This window comes from Typopeltis vanoorti, chromosome 2 (assembly GCF_054136105.1).
Source record: "Typopeltis vanoorti isolate ZY-2024b chromosome 2, IOZ_Tvanoo_1.0, whole genome shotgun sequence".
NCBI lineage: Eukaryota > Metazoa > Arthropoda > Arachnida > Uropygi > Thelyphonidae > Typopeltis > Typopeltis vanoorti.
In genome coordinates, this window is record NC_143550.1 from 133,991,527 (window position 1) to 134,019,054 (window position 27,528).

General features: G+C 36.8%; 1 protein-coding gene across 1 annotated transcript in view; it reads left to right on the forward strand.

Moving 5' to 3' along the window:
* LRP1 (LDL receptor protein 1) overlaps window positions 1–27,528 on the forward strand; it is a 1,646,373-nt gene that overhangs the window by 587,719 nt on the left and 1,031,126 nt on the right. Inside the window, exons 37-38 of the mRNA XM_090402369.1 lie at window positions 11,778–11,906; window positions 23,662–23,796. Of these exons, the coding sequence (XP_090258495.1) occupies window positions 11,778–11,906; window positions 23,662–23,796 (264 nt within the window). The remainder of the gene's footprint in view (window positions 1–11,777; window positions 11,907–23,661; window positions 23,797–27,528) is intronic.

Consider the following 27,528-nt stretch of genomic DNA (forward strand, 5'->3'; position numbering starts at 1 on the left):
ACAAATCAGAAAACTTCACAGTCTCCTTAATAGAGTCACTTCTTGGCCTGTAGAAGTTACCAACAGATTAAAGCCATTTAACTCTATACCACCCCATATTTACGGACTCCCAAAAATACATAAAGAAAATGTGCCATTATCCCATAGTGGATGGCATTGATTCCCCCACATACAAATTAGCTAAACATTTGGCCAAAGAGCTCACACACTATACTGGCAACACACTATCACACATAAAAAACTCAGCCCACTTCTAAGCCATCATAGAAAACCTTACACTCCAACATACTGACATAATGGTCAGCTTTGGCGTCTCCTCCTTATTCACAAATGTCCCACTCAAGGAAACCTTAGAGCTAATCCAGGCTAAATTTTCTCCCGATATCTCAGCCCTATTTCAGTTCACAATGAACTCAGGCTATTTCGTTTGGCAGGGAAAATTCTACAAACAAATAGAGGGGACAGCCATGGGCTCGCCACTCTCCCCACCCTTGGCCAATTTCTTTATGGAGACTTTTGAAGAAAAAGCCTTAGCCTCTGCCCCACAAAAACCAACCATATGGCTCTGCTACGTTGATGATGTGTTCGCTATTTGGCCACATGGCTCTGAAACACTCCTCTCCTTCCTTACACACTTAAACAACCAACACTCCAGAATCAAGTTCACCCTGGAAAAAGAGGAAAACAACAGCCTCCCTTTCCTAGACACACTAGTCACCCACCAGCCTGATGGAACCCTTGGTTTTCTCAGTTTATAGAAAACCCTCCCATACAGGCAGATACATTCACCAACAACCCCCCCCCCCCTCACAACAATATGGAGTGGTGAAAACATTATACAACAGAGCTAAACTAATCTGTTCTAACGACATGGCCCTAAACACTGAACTAAATCATATCCTCAACACTTTCTCAGCCAATGGCTACCCCCCCCCCCAAAAAAAAAAAAAAAAAAAATCCAAAAAATATTAAAACCTACAAACCACAGCCCCCCTCCACAACAAAGATTACTCTAAATCCATCACCATTCCCTACATCCGAGGCACCTCGGAAGAAATTACCAAAATTTTCAAAAAACACGACCTCACCTCCTGTTAATGGCCTTACAGAAAATTGGCATCCCTTATCTGCTCCACCAAAGACCAACCACTTCCCCTAGACCTACCTGGTGTATACCAGGTGTCTTGCAGTTGTAAACTGTCGTACTTTGGCCAAACAGGCAGGACAGCGAATATCAGAATTTCTGAACACAAATACTACATCCGATTTCACAAGTACAGCCATTCTGGTCTTGCAGACCATGCTCTGGATACACGCCACAGAATACGGTGGAAGAAAGCTGCAGTAATACACCGTAGCAAATACAAATTCGAAAGACTATTTATGGAATCAGCCTCAGCCCTAAGAAACTCCCCAAACTTCAACAAATTTGGTTGTATGCGACTGCCCCAAATTTGGGAGGCATACATCAGCAGACCTTCAGCCCAACGACCAAGAACACCTACTTAGCCTGCTAGAGGGTACCATCAGGACTTCTAGGAGAACGATAGCTTCATATCTTCATTCTCGGTTACTGTGTTGTAGTGCCTGCATGCACGTACCTTTTTTGTAAGTTCCTTTTGAAAATGGCAACGTGACGTTGCCGAAATATCGGAGATATTTATTAAAGTATAATTTAATTTATATTTGGATCTACGTTGTTCAATTCCCTAAGTGATTTAGAAATGCATAACTAACGTATAAGCCTGTCTACGGGAATCAACATCATCCACGGAGATACTATCTCCGTGGATGATACGTTGTTCAATTCCCTAAGTGATTTAGAAATGGTCTGTTTTATAGTCTTCATTTAAAATGAGAGGATTGCATATAAAATGAATGAATGCAGGATGTTATTATTGAATATTTTAGGATTGACAAAGATTGCATAATTGATCTAGTGTGATTTTAATCACCATTATATGATAGGTTATATCCTCAAACACAGTAAAACATATACTTATCTTCTACTCTAGTCCTAATGAATATGGATTGGTTAATTTCATATCATGATTTAATAAAGCATAATTACTGACATTTTTCAATTGATTTTAAATATTGAATATATTGATTCAACATATTGAATATTTTTTGAGTTTAACTTGTATGATAACCTTGGCATGTTATGTTGTAAAGGAACAATAATGTAGTTTGTAGTCTTTGATCAACAGCTCTCAGGATCATAAATTAAAACTGGGTTTAGCACTGTCTTATATCCATTTGGCTCTCAGCATACCAGATTTTCTTATTCACTTGTCTCCTTCAAATATTATGTTGCTATTTTGCCACTTAAAACACTACCTAGATTGCTGAAATATTTCAGTGTTTCTATAGGTTTTTCATTGAGATGGTGCTCTCGTGATAATGTTTTTTTGCCTATCTTTTATTTGTTTTTTATGTTAGATCCCACCTACGAAAAGTTATTGTAAACCTAAAGTACGTTTTGTACTGTGAATGAGGTGAGCATTTTTTTTTTCACTTTTATAAATTTTATATATTGTTAGTAATTTTTTATTTATATTTTTACATAGTCCAGAAACCCTGCTGTACAGACCAAACATGGAACTTTTTCAAGCCACTGTAGGCCTGCAATAAGCAGACAGTGTCACATTAGGCGATGAAATTCATCTGCCACCTACAGACAAATCACAAACATCCACACCTACAACCTATTGGTTAGAAAGTGAGTACACTAACCACTCGGCCAACCAGTCCAGCAGTCTTCTTCTAGGTTTTCCTTTTTATTGCTGACTTTTATGCTGAATTTGTTAGCAGATATTTAATTTAGTTAAAGAATTCTGATGACTTGTATTTGGTTTACTTAGGAGCATAACATCATCTGATAAAGTAAAGAGCTGTGATTAATATCTCTTATTTTGATGTCAGTTTCAGGCCACTTTCTTTCATAACGTATTTTCATAACGTATTCATATCGATGATGAATAATAGTGGAAATAAGGTGCATCCTTGCCTTTGCAACAGGTTTTACATGAAAGTTTCCTGTACTTCCTCACTTCTGATTTAAATGTAAATTGTGCATTGCTCATTATAATGTCCGATTTAACCATATAATTGTAGCATTTTTGAACACCATTTCTTTTTGAACCTCACAGTATGCCCTTTTCATATCTACAAAACCTAAATACAAATCTTTGTTATATTCCCATGATTTCTCAACTATTTATCTTAGGAGACAAATCTGATTCTAGAAATCTCTATTTGGCTGGAATCTTGCTTTCTTCACTGAGATGCTCTTCCACAATTATTCTTAGCGTATTCTCAATTATGATTGCTTACATCCTAAATGGAACACTCTGGTGAGAAATTCCTCTGTATTTCTCATATTTAAATAAAACAATGTGATTATTATTATTTTTTAGATGGAGTACTAAAAGAGCTCCTCCAATCACCTTGAATTTTGCATAACTGTATTTCTGGGCACTTTTTCTCACTCCAGTGTTAAAGCTCTTAACTGTATTCCTCTGTCTATTTTCTACCACTGTTTTGTTGCTGCTTATATCAAATATCTCAAATGTAATTCAAACTGATTTCAAGTTATATATATATATATATATATATATATATATATATATAACTTGAAATCAGTTTGAATTACATTTGAGATTTTTATATGAATAAAAATATATGTATATTTTTATTCATATCAATCTTTTTGGCTTTACATAAATTGCATGCTTTCTCTGTATCCAATGACTGCATTATAAACAGCTGTTATACGTATTTTCTGGAACTGAAAGTTTGAAATTTGAAAGAGGATGTTAAGTTAAATGTGTTTAGTTAGTTGCTATGTTTAGTGCTACAATAATTTTTTTTTCTTGCATGCATGCTGTGTAGAGTCTGTGGCAGAGGGAGTGTTTTTCCATTATGAACATCATTCAAGTTGTCTCTTATTACATTAATTGTTGCTAAATATAGTACCTAGATTGTAAATGTTTCTGTACTGTATTTAGGGATAAACAAAGCTACTTGTTTTTCTTGCTTCTGCAGTATAGCAGCTGTAGAGGTTGGAATGTTTTTCACGGTATAGGAGCATTTTTATTCCATTCCTTGGAAACAACAGATGTAGTAAAAATTTATCTATTCCTGAATAAATATGAATTCTTTTATGTATCATACAAAGTGAATGATCCACAACAAAATACTAGCATATGTAAGATATCTTTTATTGACATTGATAAAAACAGAAGAGCTGCTGACAAACAAAAAAAAAAGTAATTTATTTATTTAGCATATGGAGAAATTATTGAGCAAAACTTTATACGGACTGACAGTTCGGTTCGGTCAGTGGTGGAAGTAAATGCAAGATCCTTAGGCATCTAGGAAAGGGGGGGTGTTTATGGGACAGTCATAAGTGATACAATGAATAGTTTGCACAGCACCACACATGCAAAAGGATGACTGTGAAATTCTCCAAATATGTAATAAATGAGCACAGTAGCCTTGTCCTGTCCTAAATCTGTTTAGCTGACTCCAGAGGCAAGGTGGATTGAATCCTAGTAGTTTGATAGTTGGATCTGTGATCAGGTACTTGTTTGTAGTTTGCTCCAGCATCTTCTTTACCAGTCCTGGGACCATCATCTGGTAATTCCACAAGCCATATGGTGACCTGGTGGCAAAGAAGTGTGTTAGAGGTGAAGAGACATTTTGATGTATATGAAGATACATGTTATTTCTGATTTTCTTTATTTCTTTGATGATGGCTTCTTTTCTTCTGAAGTATGGAGGAGTGGTGTGGGAGAAACTGGTAACCAGAGTAGATCGTAAGCTACCAGAGATGGTTCATGTTATGTTAAGTTGTATGTCCACAAGAGTTGTGTGGTGACTTGGGCTTCAAACTGCTGAACAATACTCAGCAACAAGGAAGGCTAGTGCCAGGCCTGCTGTTTTAAGAGTTGAGGTAGATATGTTTTTGGATTACGTTTCTGGGATTGATGGTAGCCTGCACCAGCTCCTAGCTAGAAAGTAAAATGTTCAGACTAATACCCCATCTTCTGGGTCAAAATGCCAACTTTGGTATCCTGTGATAAGCTGTGTATCCCAAAAAGTAATGAATGTAGGATTTGCGAAAGGGTGTAGGTGTATAATTTCTGTCACCATAATTTCGATATGGTGACAGAAATTATGTATCTTATTACTGCGTAAAATGTATACTGATCCTCAGTAAACAAAAGAAAATTCTTAGAAAATGAAGTGAAATATAATTGAAACAGAAATAACTACACATAACAAGCATAGGATAAAATTGAATTTCATATTGAAAAGAAAAACATGTAAGAAAGTTTTAAAGCGAATAAAAGTTGAGCAGCTCTCAGATGTGAACTGTAGACTAAAATACACAAAGATTATTGAAGAAAAAATGAAAGAGTTTGAGAACAGGAATCAAACCTTGGAGATTCAGTGGCAAGCCTTGAAGAAAGCCCTGATTGATTCAGCTAGAGAGGCATGTGGTGAAGTTGTCTGCAAGGATAGAAAAATTAGAACTCCATGGGGGCACAGGAAGTTAAAGAGGCAGTGAAGGAAAAGAAGAAAGTATATCAAAAGTTCCTGGCAAATAAGTCAGCTTGTACTCTTAGAGAATACAGAGAGAAAAGCAAGAATGCTAAACACTGTGTAAAACTAGCTAAACAAAAGTCATGGGAGGACTTTGGCAAGAATATAGAAAATAAATATCAAGAAGGTGGCAAAATATTCTGGAGGTTGTTGAAGAAGCTTAGGAATGGAGGAAAGAGTGCTGTAAAAGGAGTTAGAGATGATAAAGGTGACATGAAAACCGAAGAAAAAGATATCCTTGAAGTATGGAGTAATTACTTTGAAAAACTGCTAAATGAAACAAGCAGTGATGACAGCACAGTGGTAAAAAACACTGACCAGCATTCAGTCAGGAATACATATCCATATGTGAAGTAGAAAAAGTCATCAAAGGCTTAAAATGTGGAAAGGCAGCAGGAGTAGATGATATTCGACCAGAAATGCTGAAGTATGGTGGTATAAAAGTCTTACGGTGGCTGCACTGCATAGTTCAGAAAGCCTGGACAGAGGGATGAATTCGCAATGATAGGAGTAGAGCTCTCATATTACCCATATATAAAATGGGAAATAAAACTGAATGTGAGAATTACAGAGTTATTTCCCTACTGAGTGTTCCTGGCAAGATCTATGCAAGTATACTTGAGAAATGATTGGGAAGAATTGTGGAAGAAAAGCTGGGTGAAGAACGAGCTGGATTCAGGCCAAATAAAGGCTGTCAGGATCAGATCTTCACTTTACGACAAATAGTCGAGAAAGCATGGGAATATAACAAAAATCTGTATTTAAGTTTTGTCGATTTGGAAAAGGCATATGACAAGGTGCCAAGAGAGAAGCTATTCTATATGCTGCAGTTATATGGTGTCGATGGGGCATTATATCAAACAATACTTAGTCAATTATTTGAGTTGCAGATATGAGAGTTCTGAGAAAGATTAGGACATGAAGAGATGGCATCAATGGCATTATCATAAAAAAACGAGGATATTAGAAAAGAACTTGACATTGTCAGCATCCAGGAATGCGTTAGCAGAGCTAATCTCAGGTGGTATGGTCACTTAAACAGAATGGGCGAGGAAAGATTAGCAAAACAAGTGTTCTCTGCCAGGTTGGGAGCAAAACGACCCAGAGGAAGACCAAGATATAGGTGGATTGATATGGTACAAAGTGCCTTAGACAATAGAAATATAAGATCTGATAATGTCAGAGTCTTGACAAGTAACAGATCGATTTGGAGGAACATTGTAGATAAGAAGTTAGTAATCATGTAATTTTTTTCATGTAGTACCATCCTGTACACCTCTTGAGGGTACATGGCAGGAATTTGATGATCAAATTCACTTATGCATGTCTAGAATTTATAGAATCATATGCGATTCACTCCACCCAGCAACTTGTAGGACAGACATGTAATATCATTATTGCCAGTAATACTTTCATTACTGGCAAACAAATTGTTAATTATTAATAATTTGTTTGCCAGTAATGAAAGTATATCTATTCACACTTTCTTTCCTTTACATTTTCCATTCTCACATGGCTTATTAATGATGGTTCATATATTTAACACCTTTGAGTAATTAAAATACACCAACCAAATACTTAGCATTCTCCTTCATTATTCATTTTTCTAATATATCCTAAAGTAATCACATTGTTCCTCCCTTCTATGCAGATTTAATTACAATTAAAGAACTGCCATGATACGTAGTGCATATGTTGAAATGCATGCAAGAGAAAAAATGTTTTCTCTTGACCCATCAGATAGAGTGATGGCTAGAGAGCATGGTCACCATAACGTGAACGTGTTAATAGTCTTTCGAAGTAATTACTCCAGACATTCAGGATATCCTCTCTTTTCAGTCTGATTTTGTTTAACTACTTTCACATATTGCTTTCACGGTCACTCCAACGTGAATGTGTTAATAGTCCTTCAAAGTAATTACTCCAGACATCCAGGATATCCCCTCTTTTCAGTCTGATTTTGTTTAACTACTTTCACATATTGCTTAAGCTATTTACATTTTTCTTTGTATTCTATAAGGATATTGTTACTGACATTCACCATGATTTCTTAAATTCCAGGACTGTTGCTTTAACATAACCGATGTTTATCACCACATCCAAAGCAGACCTACTTCTCTTAACAAAAACCTAAATTACAACTACATCAACCACACTTCACCTTCAAATTATACTCTTCATGATTTATTTTGTCACAAAATTGGTACCTGTATTGTTGTATGTTCTAACATTGCCTGCCAGAGAATGCCAAAATTTAGAATCCCCTGCTTTTGACATTCTCTGGCTGAAGATTTCCTTACCCCACTTAGCAACATTAATCTTCTGCACCAGCTAGTCTCCAAACTCTGAAAACTATAAAGAGCTTTTCACCATCTTCTTCATGAAACTTGACCATCTACAATTCAGCTACAGAAACCATAAAGTCAAACAAAAGACATTCATCCTAGTGACCTGAATGTCTGTAACTTCAACTGGCTCCCCTTCTACAACACTACAGATCTAGCTGGATGTGATGTGGAAGTTTTTGATATAAGCAAAAATCTAATGCAAATTGTGTGACTACCTACCCGAATTGTAGATAATCCCCTCCGCTCTATCAATAACCTTGATTCTTTTTTAACTAATTTTCCTTCCAAACACACTATAGAAGTTACCTCTCCTCTCGGCAACTCAGACCACAGTCTTGAGAAAGTTTTCATTCTCACAGAACGCCCCTCCTCTGACCATACTCCCAAACCTTGTGTTCTGTGGCACTGAAAAGGTACAATGTGGGATATGGCATGACTATTGCTTAAACTCTTATGATCCAGACACCTGCACTGAATGAGTCACAGAAATCATCCTCAGTGGCACGAAGACATTCATCCCCTCATTCCATCCCAAAATCTTGGTTCAACAGAAGATGTATGAAAGCATTCAAAGAAAAAAAAAAATAGCTTACTGCATGCAGGTGGCCTGCATCAAAAACTCGAGCTTCATACTCAGCCTATGCAGAAGCATGTAATAAATGTAAACCAACTATCAGCAAATCCAAATCTAACTTCATACAAGCCACTAGCAGAAAATTTGTCTCTTGTCCAAACAGTAGTCTCGCCTTGTGGTCCTTGCAAAAGCCATTGTTACAGCACCCAAAAAACTTCCTAGCATCATTCTTCCTCTATCTCCTGTATAGAGGAAGAATGCCAATCACCTCCAGGAAATGGCACCCATGCTATCTCATGGGAACTAATCTCCAACATGCAAAAACTAAACTAATATATCCAATGTGCAAAAAACATATACATGCAAACTAGCATTTTTCCAGATGATGCAAAGTTGGGATGAACCATGAAGAGTAGAGAAGATGTTGTGACCTTACAAGAAGACTTGAATAAATTGAATAATTGGGCATGGGAATGGGGATATGAGTTCAAAATGTAAGGTTTTAAAATTTTGAAAACAAAAATAGGATGCAGAATTTATGCTTGGTGAGGATATATTGTCGGAGGTGGAGGAAATAAGAGATCTGGGGATGATAGTGGATAAGGATCTGAAATTCAGGGAACACATAGCCAAAATTGTGAAGACGAGACAAAGGCTTCTGGGAATGATGCGGAGGACACTGACTTGTAGAAGTAGGGAGATTCTTGTTCCATTGTCTAAGGCTTTGATTAGGCCACACATGGACTATTGTGCCCAGATTTGGTCACCTGGTTTTCAGAAGGATGAAGAGATGCTGGAGAGTCCAGAGGTGACTGGCTAAGCAGTTTCTAACCTCTGGAATGTCGAGTATGAGGAAAGATTGAGAAGATGGTGGACAGGAGGAGGAGGAGGAGGGGAGATATGATAGAGACCTACAAGTTATTAAGGGGTTGTTATAGGATCAATGCTGGAGAGGTTCTACTGAAAATAGTGGGAGATCAGGGGAGAACCAGAGGTTCTCACCTGGAAGCTGTATAAGACGGGTGAGTAGGGGAGTGAGAAGCAGGTTTTTTTCATGCAGAGTTGTGAATGATGGGAATGCCTTGCCTGAGTGTGTGGTGTCTGCAGAGAATTTGAGTGTGCTTAAAGCACGGTATGATGAGCTGTGTGTTTGATAAAAGGACTTCCTAGATGAGTCTTTGACTCCATGGGAGTCTTGGGTAATAATAATAAAAAAATACATCCCATTCCAAAAAAAGTGAGACAAAAGTTAACATCCCACTACTCACCAATTGCCATCACCTCAATCCTCACCAAAATAGTGGAAAAAGTTATCAGTGGTCAACTTCTTCACTACCTAGAAGCTCACTAGTCAATCAGTGACTACCAGTATGGATTCCCTTAATCCAGATCCATGGTTGATATCTTAACCTGCATCTTAATCTGCAAATAGCATACGTTTCAGAGAAACATATGCCATTGCACTTGACAATTTCAAGGCTTTCGATCGTGTGTGGCATCAAGGTCTGCTTTGCAAACTGGCTTTCTTCAGTCTGCTTACTAACCTCTGTAACTGGTTAGCTGACTTTTTCTCTGGTCATTCCCTGTGTGTCATGGTGTAATGGCACCCTCTCATCGATCTTTGCCATCAATAAAGGATTATCTCAATGCTTTGTTCTCCTGCCTACCCTTTCTCTTATACATAAATGGCCTATCCTCAATCACTACAGATCCTGTCCATAGCTTTCCAGATGATAGCATTCACCACTCGTCCTGTTCCTTCGATAAATCATGTGTTTCCCATACATTCCTTACATCAAGATCATCTGCAACCAGTGCCATAAACACTGATCTCTCCATCCTTCATGTGGGTAAGGATAACCTAGTGACCTTCAGTGTTTCCAAATCACACTCCTGCCTTTTATCTTGCAAAAGGGATCTCAGCTCATCTTTCTTCATCCTCAGTAATACAGGCATCAAGACAGAATGAACTCTCTCTGGACTGAGATTTACCTCCAACCTCTCTTGGACACTTCAGTAGCTTCCTCAGCTTCTAAAAACTAGGCATTCTTTTCTGCTCATGAAGCTATTTTACACCCACTCAACCCAGCTTCTATGCAAATCTCAAATCCACCCATCCTTAGAATTCCATTTGAGATATGGTACCTAAAACCTCCTTAACATTTTTTGATGCTGTCAAGAGGAGAGCAGTTTGGCTCATAGATGATCCTATTCACATAGTCTCACTTCAACCTCTATCTGACAGACGATGTTTCAGCTCTGTGTCTCTTCTTATGGTCACTGCTCCAGTGAATTAGTAAACATCATTCCTTGATTTGCTATTAGGCCTGTTAAAACAAGAGCAGCTGCTGTTCAACATCGCTTTATAGTACAACCTCAAACTCATCGAACCTGCCTTTCCTCTTGCTCATTTATTTTATCTACCTGTGGAACAGTCTTCCCCCATGATGTTTCTCAACAATTTCAACCTACAGTTCTTTAAGAAGAATATCAATAGGTTTCTTCTTTCTCACCTTCATCTGCACCTCACACATGGCACTGATGTCCTATAGCTTGTTGCACCTCTTGTGTGTGTGTGTGTGTGTATGTGTGGAATAAAAAGATGTGATTATGTCAAACGCTTATTAGATAGAATTTTATCTACATGTCCGTGTTCTCACCAGAAACCAGTTTCACCACTGCAAACTTATTTGCCCATATATACAATATGATACACCATATACCTTCTAAATGTCACATTTAGAGGGTATAAGGTGGTGAATTAATAGAATTGGTGAATATGATGGCTAGTATGTGTGAATAATGGAGTCCTACAATTAGTCTTCTGACTTCATGGAGATACATGTATAAAAATAATAATAATACATTGCAATGTGAGGAAGATTGACATTTCTTCAGCATGATTATGATTGTGTTGTGTCAATAAACCTCTACAGCTATGACCATAAGTGTTCTTTCACTATCCAGCAAGTGTTATGGGGAATGGTGTATGCCTGGATTGGAAAGATCAGTCATATTCATTACATTCTCATTATTACATTTGTTCAAGAGTTCAATCACTTTTCCACAGTCCTGGTAGGGGAAAGAGTCTTAGATCTTGTTATTTAGTATTTTGCCAACATAATATTTATTCTCAGACAATATTTTGTAAACTGAGTAATTATGATAGTGTAAATATATATTTATAAAATAAAGTATCTTTGAATCATACACAGTTGAAGATATTTGAATGCCACTTTTTTTAGGTACCAATGCTTGTTCACTTAATAAAGGAAATTGTTCTCATATATGTTTGCCGGTAACTAGATATTCTCGTGTGTGCAAATGCACTACTGGATTCATTGTAGATCCTGATGAACCTACAGAGTGTAAAGGTAAGTTGCATAAACTTTTATATATACAAGAAATTATCTGACAAAAATATTAAATCATAAATGATACTAATTAAAAGCAATTAATTTGCATCAGTCTATAACAATTTTTTTTCCATATATTTTTAGAGATTGAAAGTTTGAAGCAAATGCCATCACTTTATTATTTATGTAGAACTGCAAGGATAAAATTTCTGCATTAAATGAGAGATGCTCTCATGTTTTCATACACTATACACTTCATAGCTCAGTCCATATTTTCATTATCATCATCTTACATTCCATTTTTTAACTTATATATAGCCAGAGGCAAAACAGGGTGCCTTTGAAACTTTAAATGTGTTGATATTGTAGATTCAAAAGCAAACATTCTTTTGATGGCCATAAAATTGTAAGGTATGTTTAGATTTTCTTTTACTGATTTTTACTGTCAAGATGAAGACATTATGCTCTTTTCTTCCTAAATTACTCTTAAATTCATTCATATGAATGCATCCACATAACTTCAGTAGAATCATAAAATTCCTGATATGTACCCTCGGGGGGGGGGGTTACATGTAGGGTATTATGTTTATGAGAATACTACATGATTAAGTTTTTAGCTTCCTATTAACTTTATTTTACTATTATTAATTTATTCAAATTAATCTGTCAGATCTTCAAGATGATTGTATCTAACATTTTAGTCTTCTGAGGGACTTTATCATCATCAGTCGATGTAAATATTCATCAGAGATCTAGGTGGATTGATGTATTGATTCCTACCATCGTGGTTTCTGTTTCTTTCCCCATTTTCTTTAAGTAACCATATCACCTTACATTAGTTTTACTCGCACACATTCCTGAATGCTAATGAGGTCCTTCCTAATATCTACATTTTTCATGATTCTTAAAGTGATGTCATCTATTCTAATTCCTAATTCTTCTCAGAACTCTGATATTTGTGGTTTCTAATCATTAATCAGTTTTTTATTTATTTTTATTTTTTTAGATCCAACTCTCAGATCACTAAGTTAAGATTGGATCGAACACTATCTTGGTATACTGCTAATGTTATGGTTAATTAGTGCTATGGTTAATTTCTCTATTACTCCATAACTTTGTTTCGCTTCCCATCAGTTTATTCTGTTATCTGTTTCCAAATTTAATTTTTCACCTAAACTGAAGACTGTCTAAATAGCTGATGTACTTATTGATAAGTTTAGGTTTAAGATTTCTGAAAGTTTGTACCGGATTTATTTAACAGTATAACATCATCTCCTTAAAGAAAGTAGCTGAATTGAATATTTCCAATTTGAATATCTGGTTTAATGCCACTTTCTTTCATAATGTGATCCATATAGATGATGAATAAGTGTGGAGATATTTGTAGAAAGTTTTTTCACTTAGTTATAAAATAAATTATGTTTTACAAATTATTTTCTTGTTCAACCCTTTACCCAAGCTAAGCAAACAGAGTTTGTGTGAGAAGTAGCTCCACAACTCCATTTTTAAGTTTGCTTACACTTGGGCAAAGGATCAAACAAGAGTATAATTTCTTGTCAAATACAATTAAGAATGGATAGCATAGCTTGCACTCTTTTCTTACACCAGACTTTACATGAGGCCAGCAGTCAATCATGCCTTCTTCAATTCTGAGAAAAGATTTAGAACATAATTATTACTCTGTACAATATAATGTCTCATTTACAGCATATAATTATATGGTTATTGGCTGTTTTTCCAAATACCATGAATATTAATTTCTTTCCAGTATCTAAAATTAAATTTTAAAAGAATATTAGCTCTCCCAAATTATCAAACAAATCTCTTTAATTTTAATTACATTCACTTATTATTACAGAACAAGTAACTCCATGGTGTCTGGGACCTCATTGCAGCAGACCTATCCTATCCACACAATAACTGTCATACTCTTCTTGAGCTCATTGACAGACAACATATTCCCAACAGATTCTGGCAATCTATTCCACTCATTAATCACTTTCCAAGTGAAATATCTAGTCTTCACATCCTTGATGAACACTCTTAAGGATGACTCTCCTTGTTCTGATCTTTTCTAGAGAATTCTGGAATATTTCCTTGTGCATTTATTATTGGTGGTGGAGAGAATCCAGAGACAAGTATAACCAAGCTGGTGACAGGTCACACATGCTCAATCTGCCCTATGGTAGATTGAGCATGTGCAAGTTGAAAATGCCAATGGATAGGCAGAAAGGAGGGGGACATAAAAGAAACTTACACGTTACTAAAGAGATTTTATAAAAATTATACATAAGAAATTGTTCAATATGTGACAGATAGAGAGAGAGACAACTAGGGGTCACCACTGGAAGTTGTGTATGTGTTGTTAGTAAGGGTATGTAGACCAGACTTTCTGCTTGGAGAGAATGGTGAATGTATTGCCAGAAGCAACTGCAAGTGCCCTGACAATGAATGAGTTTAAGGAGAGATATGATAGGTATGAGGTATTATGTCTGTATAAAGGTTAGCATGCACCTCCTGCAATGAATCATCTAACTCAATAGACATACCCATATAATAATAATGATATTTCTATCGTATCTCTTCTTTTCTAACTATCAACCAACTTTAGCAGTCAACAGACTCTCAGTCTATTACAGAGCATTCCACAGACCATTAACCACCTTGGTCTCTTAACTTGGGATCATCTTCCACCACTTCTTGATCCCTAAGAAATCCAGGTGACCAGATCAGTAATATCACCTCTTTTCTGTTTGTCAACCAGTTTCTATAACCTACAAATCTTCAATCTATCCTCATAAGGTTCATTCCATAGACCTGCTATCATCTTGGTTACTTGCCTCTGGATCCTTTCCTCTTCCTCATCCCAGATCAGTGCACAGTAGTCAAGATGGGATCTCGTCAAGATGTCGAGATGAGAGCAGTCAAGATGGATCTTATCAGTGGGAGTCAGACCCTGTTCTGGTTCCCACTGATGAGACCTCAATAAAGGTCAAAACCGGTCTGGGTAGTGGCCCTTCCCTTAATGCATAGCATTATACATGTCAGCAAGATGTGCTTTGCATTATGGGAGATACTAAGACAACTCGTTGTCTTAGTATCTCCCATAATTTATCCCAAACACTTGGATAAAGATTAAATTAAATTTATTATAGTCTAATCAAGTGGAAAAAAACTTCCAACATCTTAGTATTATTTAGTAATTTTCTGATGACATTTTGTTGAAAAACTGTAGGAGGCATATGGTGCTTGGATTCTGGTATGGTAGGAGGTGATTTCCCTTGGTTGCTGGAAGAGGAGGAGAGCAAAAATTGCATCCAATGGCCTTAGCAAGCAACCAGAAGCCATGACTTCCATTTCAAACAGGATGCGAGTTTCCTGCTTGTGGCCTTTATTAAGTTGGATTTGGATCTGTTGATGACTAATTTGCATATGTTACATGCTTTGATATTGATAGCATGTGAAGTTGTAGGTTCTAGATGCAAGCCAAATGCAATAAGCTGAATTTTTTTTTTCTATGATTGCTTTGATATGTTTTCAGTTGAACCAAGGCTTGGAAAGTGGGTGAGGATTATGGGTTGGATGGGGGGGGGAATGAAAATCTTCATACACTAAGAATAATCCTGTAACTTGTTTACAGGATTATTCCAGAGGACACAAGATTGGGAGTGCAGTGAGGAGAGGACATTCTGTGGGAAAGGAGACCAAACCAGAATCTTGTACAAGATTTTGGTTTGAGTTGCCGAGAGGCAATGTGACTTCTACAGTGTATTTAGAAGGAGAACTAGTCAAAAAGAAATCCAGAGTATTTGGCGAGTGAAGCAAGTTATCAGGTATTCAAGTGGGTAGATGTACAATTTGTATTAGGTCATTACTTACATCAATGACTTCTCTTCCTGCTAGGCCAGTGGTGTTGGAGTAGGGGAACCAGTTTGTATTGTGGGTGTTGAGATCGCCCAAGAAGAAAGATGACCACTATTTTGATCGCAGTTGGTGACGTTTCATGGAAAGGAATGTGAAGAGATCTGAGTGATTAGTATTTGGAGAATGATAAATGAAAGAGATGAAAGTTATTAAATAGGGCAAGGAAACCTTTAGCCAGAGAAGGTCAAAAGTGGTCAAAAACATTATACAAGAGTGTTCTGAAAAGTTCTTAGCCTCGACCATAGATGGTAACATTATCTGCAAGATTTTTTATTCTAAGTTGGTACATCTGTCATAAGCATCAATGTGAAATTGCAAGTCATTCTATCAAGTAATTTGTTTTATACAGCTGCTTGAATCAAAACTGTTGTCTGTATCCCTTGAAATGGATAAAATTGAGTATCGCCCAGTTATAAAATTCTTTGTAAAAGAAGGTTTAATGGCAAAAGAAATTCATTCGAAGTTCATAAAAGTTTATGGACAGTCTTCTTCTTCATTTTCAACAATTAAGAAATGGGCTGCCAAGTTTAAACATGGCCGTACCAGCCTTAAAGATGATCCATGTTAAGGACTTCCAAAAAGTGTATGCTATTGGATGATTGGCGAGTCAAAGTGCAATATGGTATTGGATGACCGGCGAGTCAAAGTACGTGAAATTGCTGAGACTATAGGCACATCAAAAGAATGTGTAGGATATATTTTGCATGAAGAACTGCATATGAGAAAGCTTTGCACAAGATGGGTGTTGTGCTTGCTCACAGCAGATCAAAAACACACTTGCATGAAAATCTCTGAACAGTGCTTGGAGCATTTGAACAAAAATAAAAATGATTTTGTGCATTCATTTATTACTAAGGATGAGACTTAGATTCACCATTACACACCAGAATCCAAACAGCAGTTAAAACAGTGTACAGAAGCCAGTTTTTCTTTGAATCAAGAGGTGATTGCAGCTGTAGAGGGGTATTTCACTGAGAACCACTGCAGCGACGGGATACTAGCACTGGAGCATCGCTGGAATAAATGTATTTGTCTTAAGGAGATTATGTTGAAAAATAAAAATAATTTTGAAATTATAAATTCGTTTTTTCATTGTAAGAACTTTTGCTGAGAACTTTTCAGACCACCCTTATAAATTAGTCAATCTCTGGCAGGTGATGACAAAGTCTGTTCCATCAGCAGGAAAGGTCATGCATCAGTGTTTTGGGATATTAAATGCATTTTGTTTATTAATTATCTTGAAAAGGGTAAAACAATAATTGGGGAATATTATTTCAATCTTTTAACCAGACTAGATGAAAAAATTCGTCAGAAAAGAATCGGTTTGCAGAAAAAAAAAAATCATCTTTCATTAGGACAATGCACCTGCCCACAAAGGTGTTTTGGAAAAGGGAAAATTAAGGGATCTGCACTATGAATTGTTGGAACATCCACTCTATTCCCCAGATTTGACTCCCAAAACTAAAACTCTTCCTCGCTGGTCAGCGTTTTTCTTTGAATCAAGAGGTGATTGCAACTGTAGAGGGGTATTTTGCAGATCTTACTGAGAACCACTACAGGGATGGGATACTAGTGCTTGAGCAGCGCTGGAATAAATGCATTAGTCTTAAGGGAGATTATGTTGAAAAATAAAAATAATTTTGAAATTATAAATTTGTTTTTTTATTGTAAGGCCTAGAACCTTTCGACCACCCTTATAAATTAGCCATTCTCTGGCAGGTGATGTCAAATTTCACAAAGGCACAGGTGGCCCCCTTGTGGAGAAAGTCTTACATTCCTATTCATCAAGTTATGAAGAATGCTATTTACAAAAAACACGACTTTCTTCTTTAGATAAAATATTCTGTCTTCATTTCACCCATTGATAGGAACAAATACAGGATTAAGTAAACACACAGTAGTCAAAGCTAGTACTGGATTTTGCTTTCTCCAAACTTGAACTACTGTTATTCCTTGCAACAAAAATATTTCAGGCCTTGTTCTAGATTACCTTCTAACACCAAATGAAAGAAATAACTACTTTCCGATAAATCTAGAGGTCTCTGAATACATTCCTATAACTTTGTCTCTCTTCAGGTATGGTTACATCCACATGGTTAGCCAAGTCGATATGTGCTTCGCAACCATATTCCTGGGAAATGAGTGTCCTGGGATAGGGTTACGCTGCTGATGTGAATAGTTTAGGATCTCTTTCTCTCTCAGACATAGCAAGTTAGCCAGTCTTGGGCATGGACTGCAGGGTTTTACTCCCCTGTTTATCTGCGGTTTTTTCGTCCCATAAGCAGGCAAACCAGCCTTGAGAACTCAATGTTTCTACAGACATAGGATACATTAGGAGGCATAGGGCTAACCACCTCATTCCTTGTGTACGGTTGTGGTTAAATGAGTAGAAAAACCCTTGACACCGCAAGGTAAGAGAGGGAAGAAGAAGAAGGTATGGTTAACCCAGCCATCTTTTCTTCACTTTCCACACTCTTCTTCCATCTGTGTATACATGCTAGCTTCAAACTGCTGGTGTTGGCTGAAATGTAGTGCAGTACTTGAACTATGTATATTTTCAATTCCACGTGTCATCTCCACTGGCATTATGAAAATTTCAAAGTTCGCAAGACTACAACATAAACTAAAGTTACACTTCATTTTAATAACTACAATGTTTTACAAATGATTTTAAAACATTAATTCTTTCTTCACTCTATGGAGACAAAGACAAGTGAATATAATTATAACTCTAAATCAAATTTCACAACCGTATTAAAGAAACTATTATAGTGTGGTAAATGGAATTTCTGACAACCTTCAATAGAAGGGTGTCCGAAATATGTTTAACTCCATTTCTTTCTAATTCTTTTATTAAAACTGCTTAATACATAAGTTACCCAATAAAAAAAATAAAACTATTATATATCTGAATGAAACTCACCATATTCTGCACAATGTCCCCCCCCCCACCAAGAATATATATATATATATATATATATATATTTCCATTTTCAAATTAAAAACTTCCTTTCCTTGCTATTAATTTTATTTCATAAAATAAGGACTTTTTTTTATTTTAGTAGATGGTCTTAAATTATAACAATCAAACTTTTTCCTGCTGCTAGAATTTTCAGAATTAGTATTTTTTCACATGCTGCTGACTGAAATTGTGGTCTTCCTTTAAAAGAACCACTACCATCTGGCTGCAGCCAGATAGGCACCCATAATAAGCCCTTTATCAAATGCCGAAAGATCCTTTGTTTTTTCCATTTTGATCAACACCATTTCCAATTATTGACCAGCAGCATTTTTAAACAGTTGCCTAGAACATGCAGTGATGCATGTGACCAAATATTTTGCATGTATGCTGCATAAGTGATGTTTACATGCATCTGCATAAAGGTTTCTATTTCAGTGGTCGTTATGTGTCTAACAAGCCTGTAGACTATATCAATTATGGTGAGAGTCAACTGCATCTATAAAAAGAACTGCATAGGTAGTGGTTGGTGTGTGTGTGTGTGTGTGTGTGTGTGCGTGCGTGTGTGCGTGCGTGCGTGCACACACACAGCATATACTTCTATTGATTTTTTTTTTTTAGTGTATGCACAGGTAGCATTTTTCAGCAAAATTCTTCCTGCTGTTCTATTTGGATGTATATTATGCAACACAGTCCCACTTGTACTCTTTTTCTAACTGATGAAGCTATACATTTTTATGCGCTGAAATTGTTGATTTAAATAAAGTCATTAATTTTAAACTACATATTGTTTTATCTTCAGAAATGTTGCACAAATAGTATACCAAAACCAAAAGAAATTCACTATAACAAACCTTCAATCAGTTTTATCGCTGATATTTCACAACCATGCAGAAACATATTTTTGTTTATTTGCTGAAGGTGTTTTAAAATTTTGCTCCATAAAATTAATTTTCGTTATAGTTATCAGAGACCTCTAGATTTATCGGAAAGTAGTTGTTTCTTCCATTTGGTGTTAGAAGGTAATCTAGAAGAAGGCCTGAAATATTTTTGTTGCAAGGAATAACAGTAGTTCAAGTTTGGAGAAAGAAAAATCCAGCATTGACTACTGTGTGTTTACTTAATCCTGCGTTTGTTCCTATCAATGGGTGAAATGAAGACAGAATATTTAATCTAAAGAAGAAAGTCATGTGTTTCTTATAAATAGCATTCTTCAAAACTTGACAAATTGGAGCATAAGACTTTCACCGCAAGGGTCAAAGTCTTATGTGAAATTTGACAGGTGTTTCCATTTTTACAAACTCATGGCCATTCTTCTTTAATACTGAGCAGGATTTTCTCTGTGAGGAACTCACAAGTTCATTCGCTATTCTTTTCGACACTTTCAAAGGCAAGTGACCAGACTCATAACAGTCACTGATGTTGTTGCACAATGGCCAGATTTCTGTGGTCAAGAATATTTCATTAACTGTTTAGCCATGCACCTTAGATCTTTATCTTCAACTATAACATAGCAATTTTCTGTTTCTCTGAGTTTGTATAGTGAGAATTTACTAAATTATGTTATTTTAAGAATTTAAATCTTCCATAGAGTTAATTCTTTCTGTCCTGATTAAGTTTTGCTCAACATTGGCAGTGTTCATTACTTCATGATATAAATTAAGTTTCACTCAAGAAGCAAATGTGATGATGGCTGTCTTAGGAAACCTGTTTGTTAAGTTATCTTCTTCTGCAGCTTGTCCCACTTAAGTGGGGTCACTGTTTTTGGTGAGTCTCCTCCACATTCTCCTGTCTTGGGCTGTAACCACATCCAAGTTCTTCATCCTCAAGTCCTCTTCCACCAGCACCCTCCATCTCTTCTTTGGCCGCCAGCGCTTCCTCCTCCCCTGCACATCCATCTGCATGACCTTTCTTCTCACATATTCATCCTCCCTCCTCATCACATGACCAAACCATCTCAACTTGCCTCCTGTATCTTCGCTTCTAAGTTCATAACTTTCACTTCCCCTCACATAGTCATTTCTCAGACGATCCTTTCTGGTCACACTGCACATCCACCTAAGGATTCTCATCTCTGCTACCTCCATCCTGCTGATGTTATTTATCCTCAGGGCCACAGTTTCCATAGCATACATCATAGCTGGTCTCACTACTGTCCTATAGATTTTGCCTTTCAGATTGATCGGCACCCTCATCACATAGCACTTCAGCCATCTCTCTCCATTTTCTCCATCCTGCTTGTATGCTGCATCCCACTTCCTTCTCAGCTTCTCCATCCTCTTCCACTGTTGTGCCTAAGTATCTAAAGTCCCTAACCTTCCTGATGACATTTCCTTCCAGCTCCAGATCTGTCTCCTGGCCACCGTCCATTTTGCAACACATATACTCTGTCTTACTTCTGCTAAATCTTATACTTCTCTCTTCCAGTACTTTCCTCCATCTTTCCAGTTTAGCTGCCACTTCTTCTCTTGACTCTGCACACAGCAAGATGTCATCTGCATACAACATTGCCCAAGGTGCGTCTTCTCTCACCGCCTCCATCACAATATCAAACAGGAATGGACTTAATGCTGACCCTTGATGCAAGCCAACTGTCACTTGAAAACTTTCTGCTGTACCAGGCAAGTCTGAACTCTCATCTTCACATTTCTGTACATCTCCTGCACCAACCTGACATATTTCTCAGGTACCTTCTCCCTCAGACACCTCCAGACTTCTTGCCTTGGCACTCTATCATATGCTTTCTCCAGATCAATAAACATAAGATGTAGCTCCCATTGTTTCTCTCAAAACTTTTCCATCATCAGCCATAACCCAAAATAGCATCTGTCTTGATCGACCAGTCATGAATCCAAATTGCTCCTTTGCAATCTCCACCTTCTTCCATCAAGAACACTTTCTAGGATTTTCATTGCGTGGACATCAGCTTTATTCCTCTGTAATTCTTACAGTCTTGTGCATCCCCTTTACCCTTGTAGATGGGGACAACAGTACTTTCCCTCCATTCTTTGGGTATATTTTCCTGTTGGCAAACTTTCATGATGAGGTCCCACAGTAGGTCAATTCCCTCTTTCCCCCAGTGCCTTCCATGCCTCCACTGGGATCCTGTCAGGGCCCACTGATTTTCCATTCTTCATCCTCTTCATGGCCTCCTTCACTTCTACTCTACTGATGTTCTGCACCATCCACTCAGAAGGCTGCCCATCTTCTCTGTGAGTCCTTGCATTTTCCCTTATTCAAAAGTCCTTCAAAGTATATTCTCCATCTGTTTCTTATATCAACATCCCTCCATAATACTCTTCCTCCAGAGTCTTTGATCTGCCTCACATGTAAGATGTCCTTTGATGTCTTATTTCTACATTTTGCCAGTCAGTAAATTTTTCTCTGTCGTTCCTTTGTTTCTAATCGATCGTAAAGATCTTGATATGTCATGGCCTTTGCCTGTGCCACAACTCTCTTGGCTTCTTTCTTTCTCTCTCTGTATGCCTTTCTGGCCTCTTCCACTCTTGACTCAACCCACTTCTGCTTTGCCTTCCTCTTAGCCATCACTGCTTCTTGTATATTCTTATTCCACCACCAACTCTCCTTCTGCTCTCTAATCTTTCCAGATGTCTCACCAAGCACCTCAATTGCACAGCTCAGAATTGCTTTTGAATTATGTCTCCATCCATCTTGTACACTTTCTAGTCCAACTGAAATCCCCTCCCTAAAACGATTCCTCACACTCTCCTTTTAAGCGAAACCACTTAATTGTCTTCATTCCATGGCTTCCAAAGGTTGTTATCTTCAATCTTATTTTAAAGTCTGCACACAGCAGCTGGTGTTGTTCTGCCACTTGATCTGTTGGGATTACCTTACAATTTGTCACTTCCTTAAGATGTTTTCTTCTAGTCAAAATGTAGTCAATTTGTGAACCGTTGTTACCACTTCTGAATGTTTATCAAATGTTCTTCCTTCTTGTAGAAAAACGAGTTCACAATTTCCAGATCAAACACTACTGCAAAGTTCACAATCCTCTCACATTCCTGGTTCATTATTCCCACTCCAAGGTCACCATGCACCCTTTCACAGTCCCTGTTCTGTCTTCCTATGTGTCCGTTCAAGTCTCCTCTGACAATCATCATCTCGTTTTCTTCCAGTTTCCTCGTTTCTTCATCTAGCACGTTCCAGAACTCATCTTTCTCCTCTGCTGTACAGCCAACTTGCAGGGCATATACACATGAGATGGCCACTTGCTTTTCTTCAAGCCCCAGTTTCATTTGCATGATCCTGTCGTTCCTCCTACCCACTTCCAGTAGTTCGCCCTTCATTCTGCCACACACACCACAATTCTGACACCATTTCTTCCCTCTTTATTCACTCCAGAGCAGAACAATTTATACCCATCTCCCAGTTCCTTCACCTTTTCCACCTTGTCTCCTGCACACATAAAATGTCCACCTTCCTCTTCCTCATCATGTCTGCCACCTCTCTTCCCCTTGCAGTTATTCTTCCAGCATTCGGTGCTCCTGCCTTCAACATTCTCTCCACCTGCTGGGTTCGCTTCTTTAACTGCATCCACCCTTGATGCAGTAGCCCCCGTCTGTTTGTTAAGTTATATATTTGAAAATTAATATATTTTTGATTACTACTTTTCCATTCCATTATTAAATGAATATCCTGTTTTCATTAAAAATAATGTATATAAATAAAAGTAAAAAAATTGGTGTTATTTTTTATCATATGTTTGTATATTTTTTAATAGTTTCTGATGAAGTTATGAGTCATTTTAATAAAAACATTAAATTGGTATTTTAAAATTCATAATCCAAAGAAACTCTGTGTGCATCTTTAATTGCATATTGATATTTATTTATTTATTTTTTAAAGAAAAATTTTTCATTTATCTAGGAACCGAAACATTCCTTCTGTATTCTTTAAATTCAGAGATTCGTGGAATATCCATGGATGCTAATGAATCAAGCGATCATATTTTAGCACCTATATCTCGAGTCACCATGGCTACAGCTATTGATTTTTATGATGGTAAGGAACTATAATTAATGGATAGAAGACCATATTTTGAATCCCTTTGAAACAGTATAGTTTTTAGTGGTTATATCACACACATATAATGCTTATTGCAACATTTACCAACACAGTATGCATAAAACATCTACTATAAATCATGTATTTGTGTTTCATTTAGTATGCATCTGGTGTTAATAAATGTTGCAAGTGAGGAGATGTTTTTTTAACTTACTCACTACCAGGAATTTATACAACAGTGGGAGCTAATACCAGATTTTCAAAAGTACATGACCACTTTACTTCCACACTACTTCAAGTAGTGTGGAAAGTGTTTTTCTGTTTTAAGAATCCATGGTCAAACTAAGACATTTTTATGAGGTTCCATGCATAGAAAGTTATAACCCTATGGTACATTATTATTAGAATTATGGATTGGCATTATTTCATGGTTTATGTATTATTGCTACAATAACACGTTTGATTTTGTGACTAAATATTTACTGTTCTGGATTTTAGTTTCTTCCCATTTTAAGACTTTGTAAGCTATTGAAATTAATTGCATTTCTCATGTGAGTGTCTTGTATTCTGATATATTGTTATGCTCTTCATATTTCTGGTTGTGTATTTTTATGGTAGGAATTAGTACTTCTCTAATCCCAAAAGTAAGGAATTTTTTCAATTTATTTTGGCTCTTTAGAATTTTCTGAACATGAACATTTCATTTTAGCTCTTTAGAGTTTTTTGAGCATGAACATTCCATTTTGGCATTATAACATAATGGATAATTAAGTACATTGTACAGTAAGTGCTGAAAGTAATGTAAAGAAATATGACACCTGTAATTTAAAAAACTTTCTATAAGATAAAACTAAAATCAGTCTCATTATGTTTAGTAATGTTAGCATAATATTTGTACATATATCCTATGTTATAGAGCCTCCGTAGCTCAGTTGGTATAGATGAAACCCTTTGGTCAGAAAGACCTGGGTTTAATTCCCGTCCAAGACATGAGGAACTTTTATCTAGTCTCTTTCAACTAAAGGTGAGTTAGCCAGTCTCATACCGAAATAGGATGTTTTTCACCCAGAAAACTCAGGTTTTTCATCTCCCAGAACAGGCAAACTGGTTCTGTGAACACATGCCTCTAAAGACATAGAACGCACCAGGAGGCATAGGGCCAACCACCTTATCCTCAAGACGATCACCGTTGTGAAGCCTACAGTTAAGAACCTCAATGGTTTGTGAAAGCTTAAGAAGAAGATCATTATGTTACAATAAAAGATCCAAACATTATAATTGGAAAGGATTAGTGTGACGCCATGTAACTGCAAAGGATGGAAGCAAATATTGAATTTGAAGCACATTTTCTTCCCGTTACTCAGCTGTTGAGGGAAAGAGAATTTACTGAGAATTACTCAGGGAAAACCACCTTAAATAGGATGTGATAGCAGGGACTCATCATACAAGAACACTGGATCTGGTAATGGTGGCTGAGAATCTGAGGTGACCATTATGTCTTTGATTGGTGAGGGTGAACATGCAGTTTTGACTTAGTAGGGGAGAAGGTATGTAAGAGCTTTTTCTAAGAAGGGACATAGAACTATAAGGCAGGTAATTATAATAAACTGAGAAGGCAGCTTGATGTAGTGCCTTGGAATGAGAAACTGTATGATACAGGAAGCAATAAGTCCATGGAAATGGACAAAGGCACCTACAGAAAGCAATATCTGACTGCATTCTTCCCAAAATGTTGTGGATCCAATATCATGAGCAATGACTCTGCTGTTAAGCGATATAAGGAAGCCGCTTTCATCATGTTCTTGATGAGGAAGGTCAAATCAAATTATGAAAAGTTAAATGAACAGGTCAAAATAAATCGGAGAGTATTTTATCTCTGTATAGCAAGTAAAAGGAAGAATGATCATGGAAGAATACCCTGCAGATGGTAGGAATAAGTCAAATGCACAGCAAATAGCTGAGTTATTAAGTATGTTCAACTTAGTAAGATTTATCTTCTAGGTAGACCCATTAGCTCTCTAGATGTCAAAGAAGAGATGAGAGCTTGACTTGAGTATTGAAGTTGGACTCAGTGGGATATTGGTGCGCGCGCGCACACACACACACACACACACACACACACACACACAAACACACACTCTGAAGGAATGTGCAAAACAGAGCACTGCTTGACTTCATTGTTCAACTTGATCTCAGCCCATTCATGATTCCTAATGAGTGGAAAGAGAGGGAGATGATTCCATTATATAGCAGTGCAGCTAGGACTGATGTAACAAATTATAGACTAGTAAGATGTGGTTATTGAGATACTGGACATGCTGGTTAGCATTTGCATCGATAGGTGAATTGTCAGTAGCAGATGCTGTTGAACTGCTTGTTTGCTGAACAGCTTGTTAGCAGTCTGCTCAACAATGCTTGTTGAACAGACTGCTAAAACAAGACCAAACCATGGTTTGGTCTTGTTTTAGCAGTCTGTTCATTGTTCTGTAACAAGTTGCAGCAGACTTGGATAGAGGAATGGGTATACAGCAATTTCTCGATTAATGCGCCCGTGGTTAGTGTGTTTTCGATTAGCGTCATTTTTTTCGATACCCAAATTCAATTAGTGCACCTGAAGAAAAAAATTGAAATAATAAAGAAAAATGAACAAGGCAATTCCAGACCAAAGATAGGACAAGAACACAAAAATGAGTGAATCAACTGCTGAATACAAAGAGAAAGGTAAGGCTGCTTCAAGTTCATCATGCATGCACTCGAAATCAAAGTATTATAATGATTGAATTAGAGAGACTTATTTTTACATGAATCGAAGATTATAACCAAAAACAGATCCCACTAAACACTAGCCTTATTAAATCAAAAGCATTGTCTCTTTGTAACCTGGAAAGAAAGTGATATCAATGATGAAAAAGAAGAATTCCAAGTTAGTGCTGGGTGATTTGAGCGTTTCAAAAAGAGAAATAGCCTACATAATGTTTCTAATTACAGACAAAGCTGCAAGTGCAGATAAGGAGATATCCAAAGATTTTGAAGAAAATTGTGTAAAAAGGGGACTATTGTGATCAACAAATGTTTAATGTCGATGAAACTGGCCTTTTTTTATTTGGAAGTGAATGCCTTCCAAGACTTTTCTGGCCAAATCAGAGAAATCTCAGCCTAGTTATAAAGTCGCAAAGTCAAATGAAATTACTGCTAGCAATAAGCAAGCCATTTGGAAGCACATTCTTCCACATTGTGCAAATGATTTTAGAGGCTTTTCAAATGAATCTAATTAATTAAATTTCATTCTGAGAATTTGAGTGATTCCGACCTGCTAAATTTAGATGCACAGCAAGAAGATCCTGAAGAATATGAAGAAAATTTAATCACTGACAAGCCCAAAGAGATTTCACAGAAACAATTTTAAAATATTTTTCGCACAATCGAAGTTTTTAAGCAAGTAATGCTTAGTGATTGACCCTGGTGAAAAGAGAACCAGTAAAATTTGCAGAAGAGGCAATAGGGCCATACTGTCAGTTGTATGAAAAAAAGAAACAGAATGCCCGCCAAACTATGTTAGCTCAATTCTTTGTTAAGAAGCAAAATAATAAATTTATATTCTGAATATGTTTTATTGTCTTTCAGCTTCATGGTTTTCCTTTAACTAGGCCCTGAGACACACCCTAATTCTTTTATAAAAAAAACTTAAGGGTCAAAAAAGAAATCTGAGGAACGAATTATACATTTTCC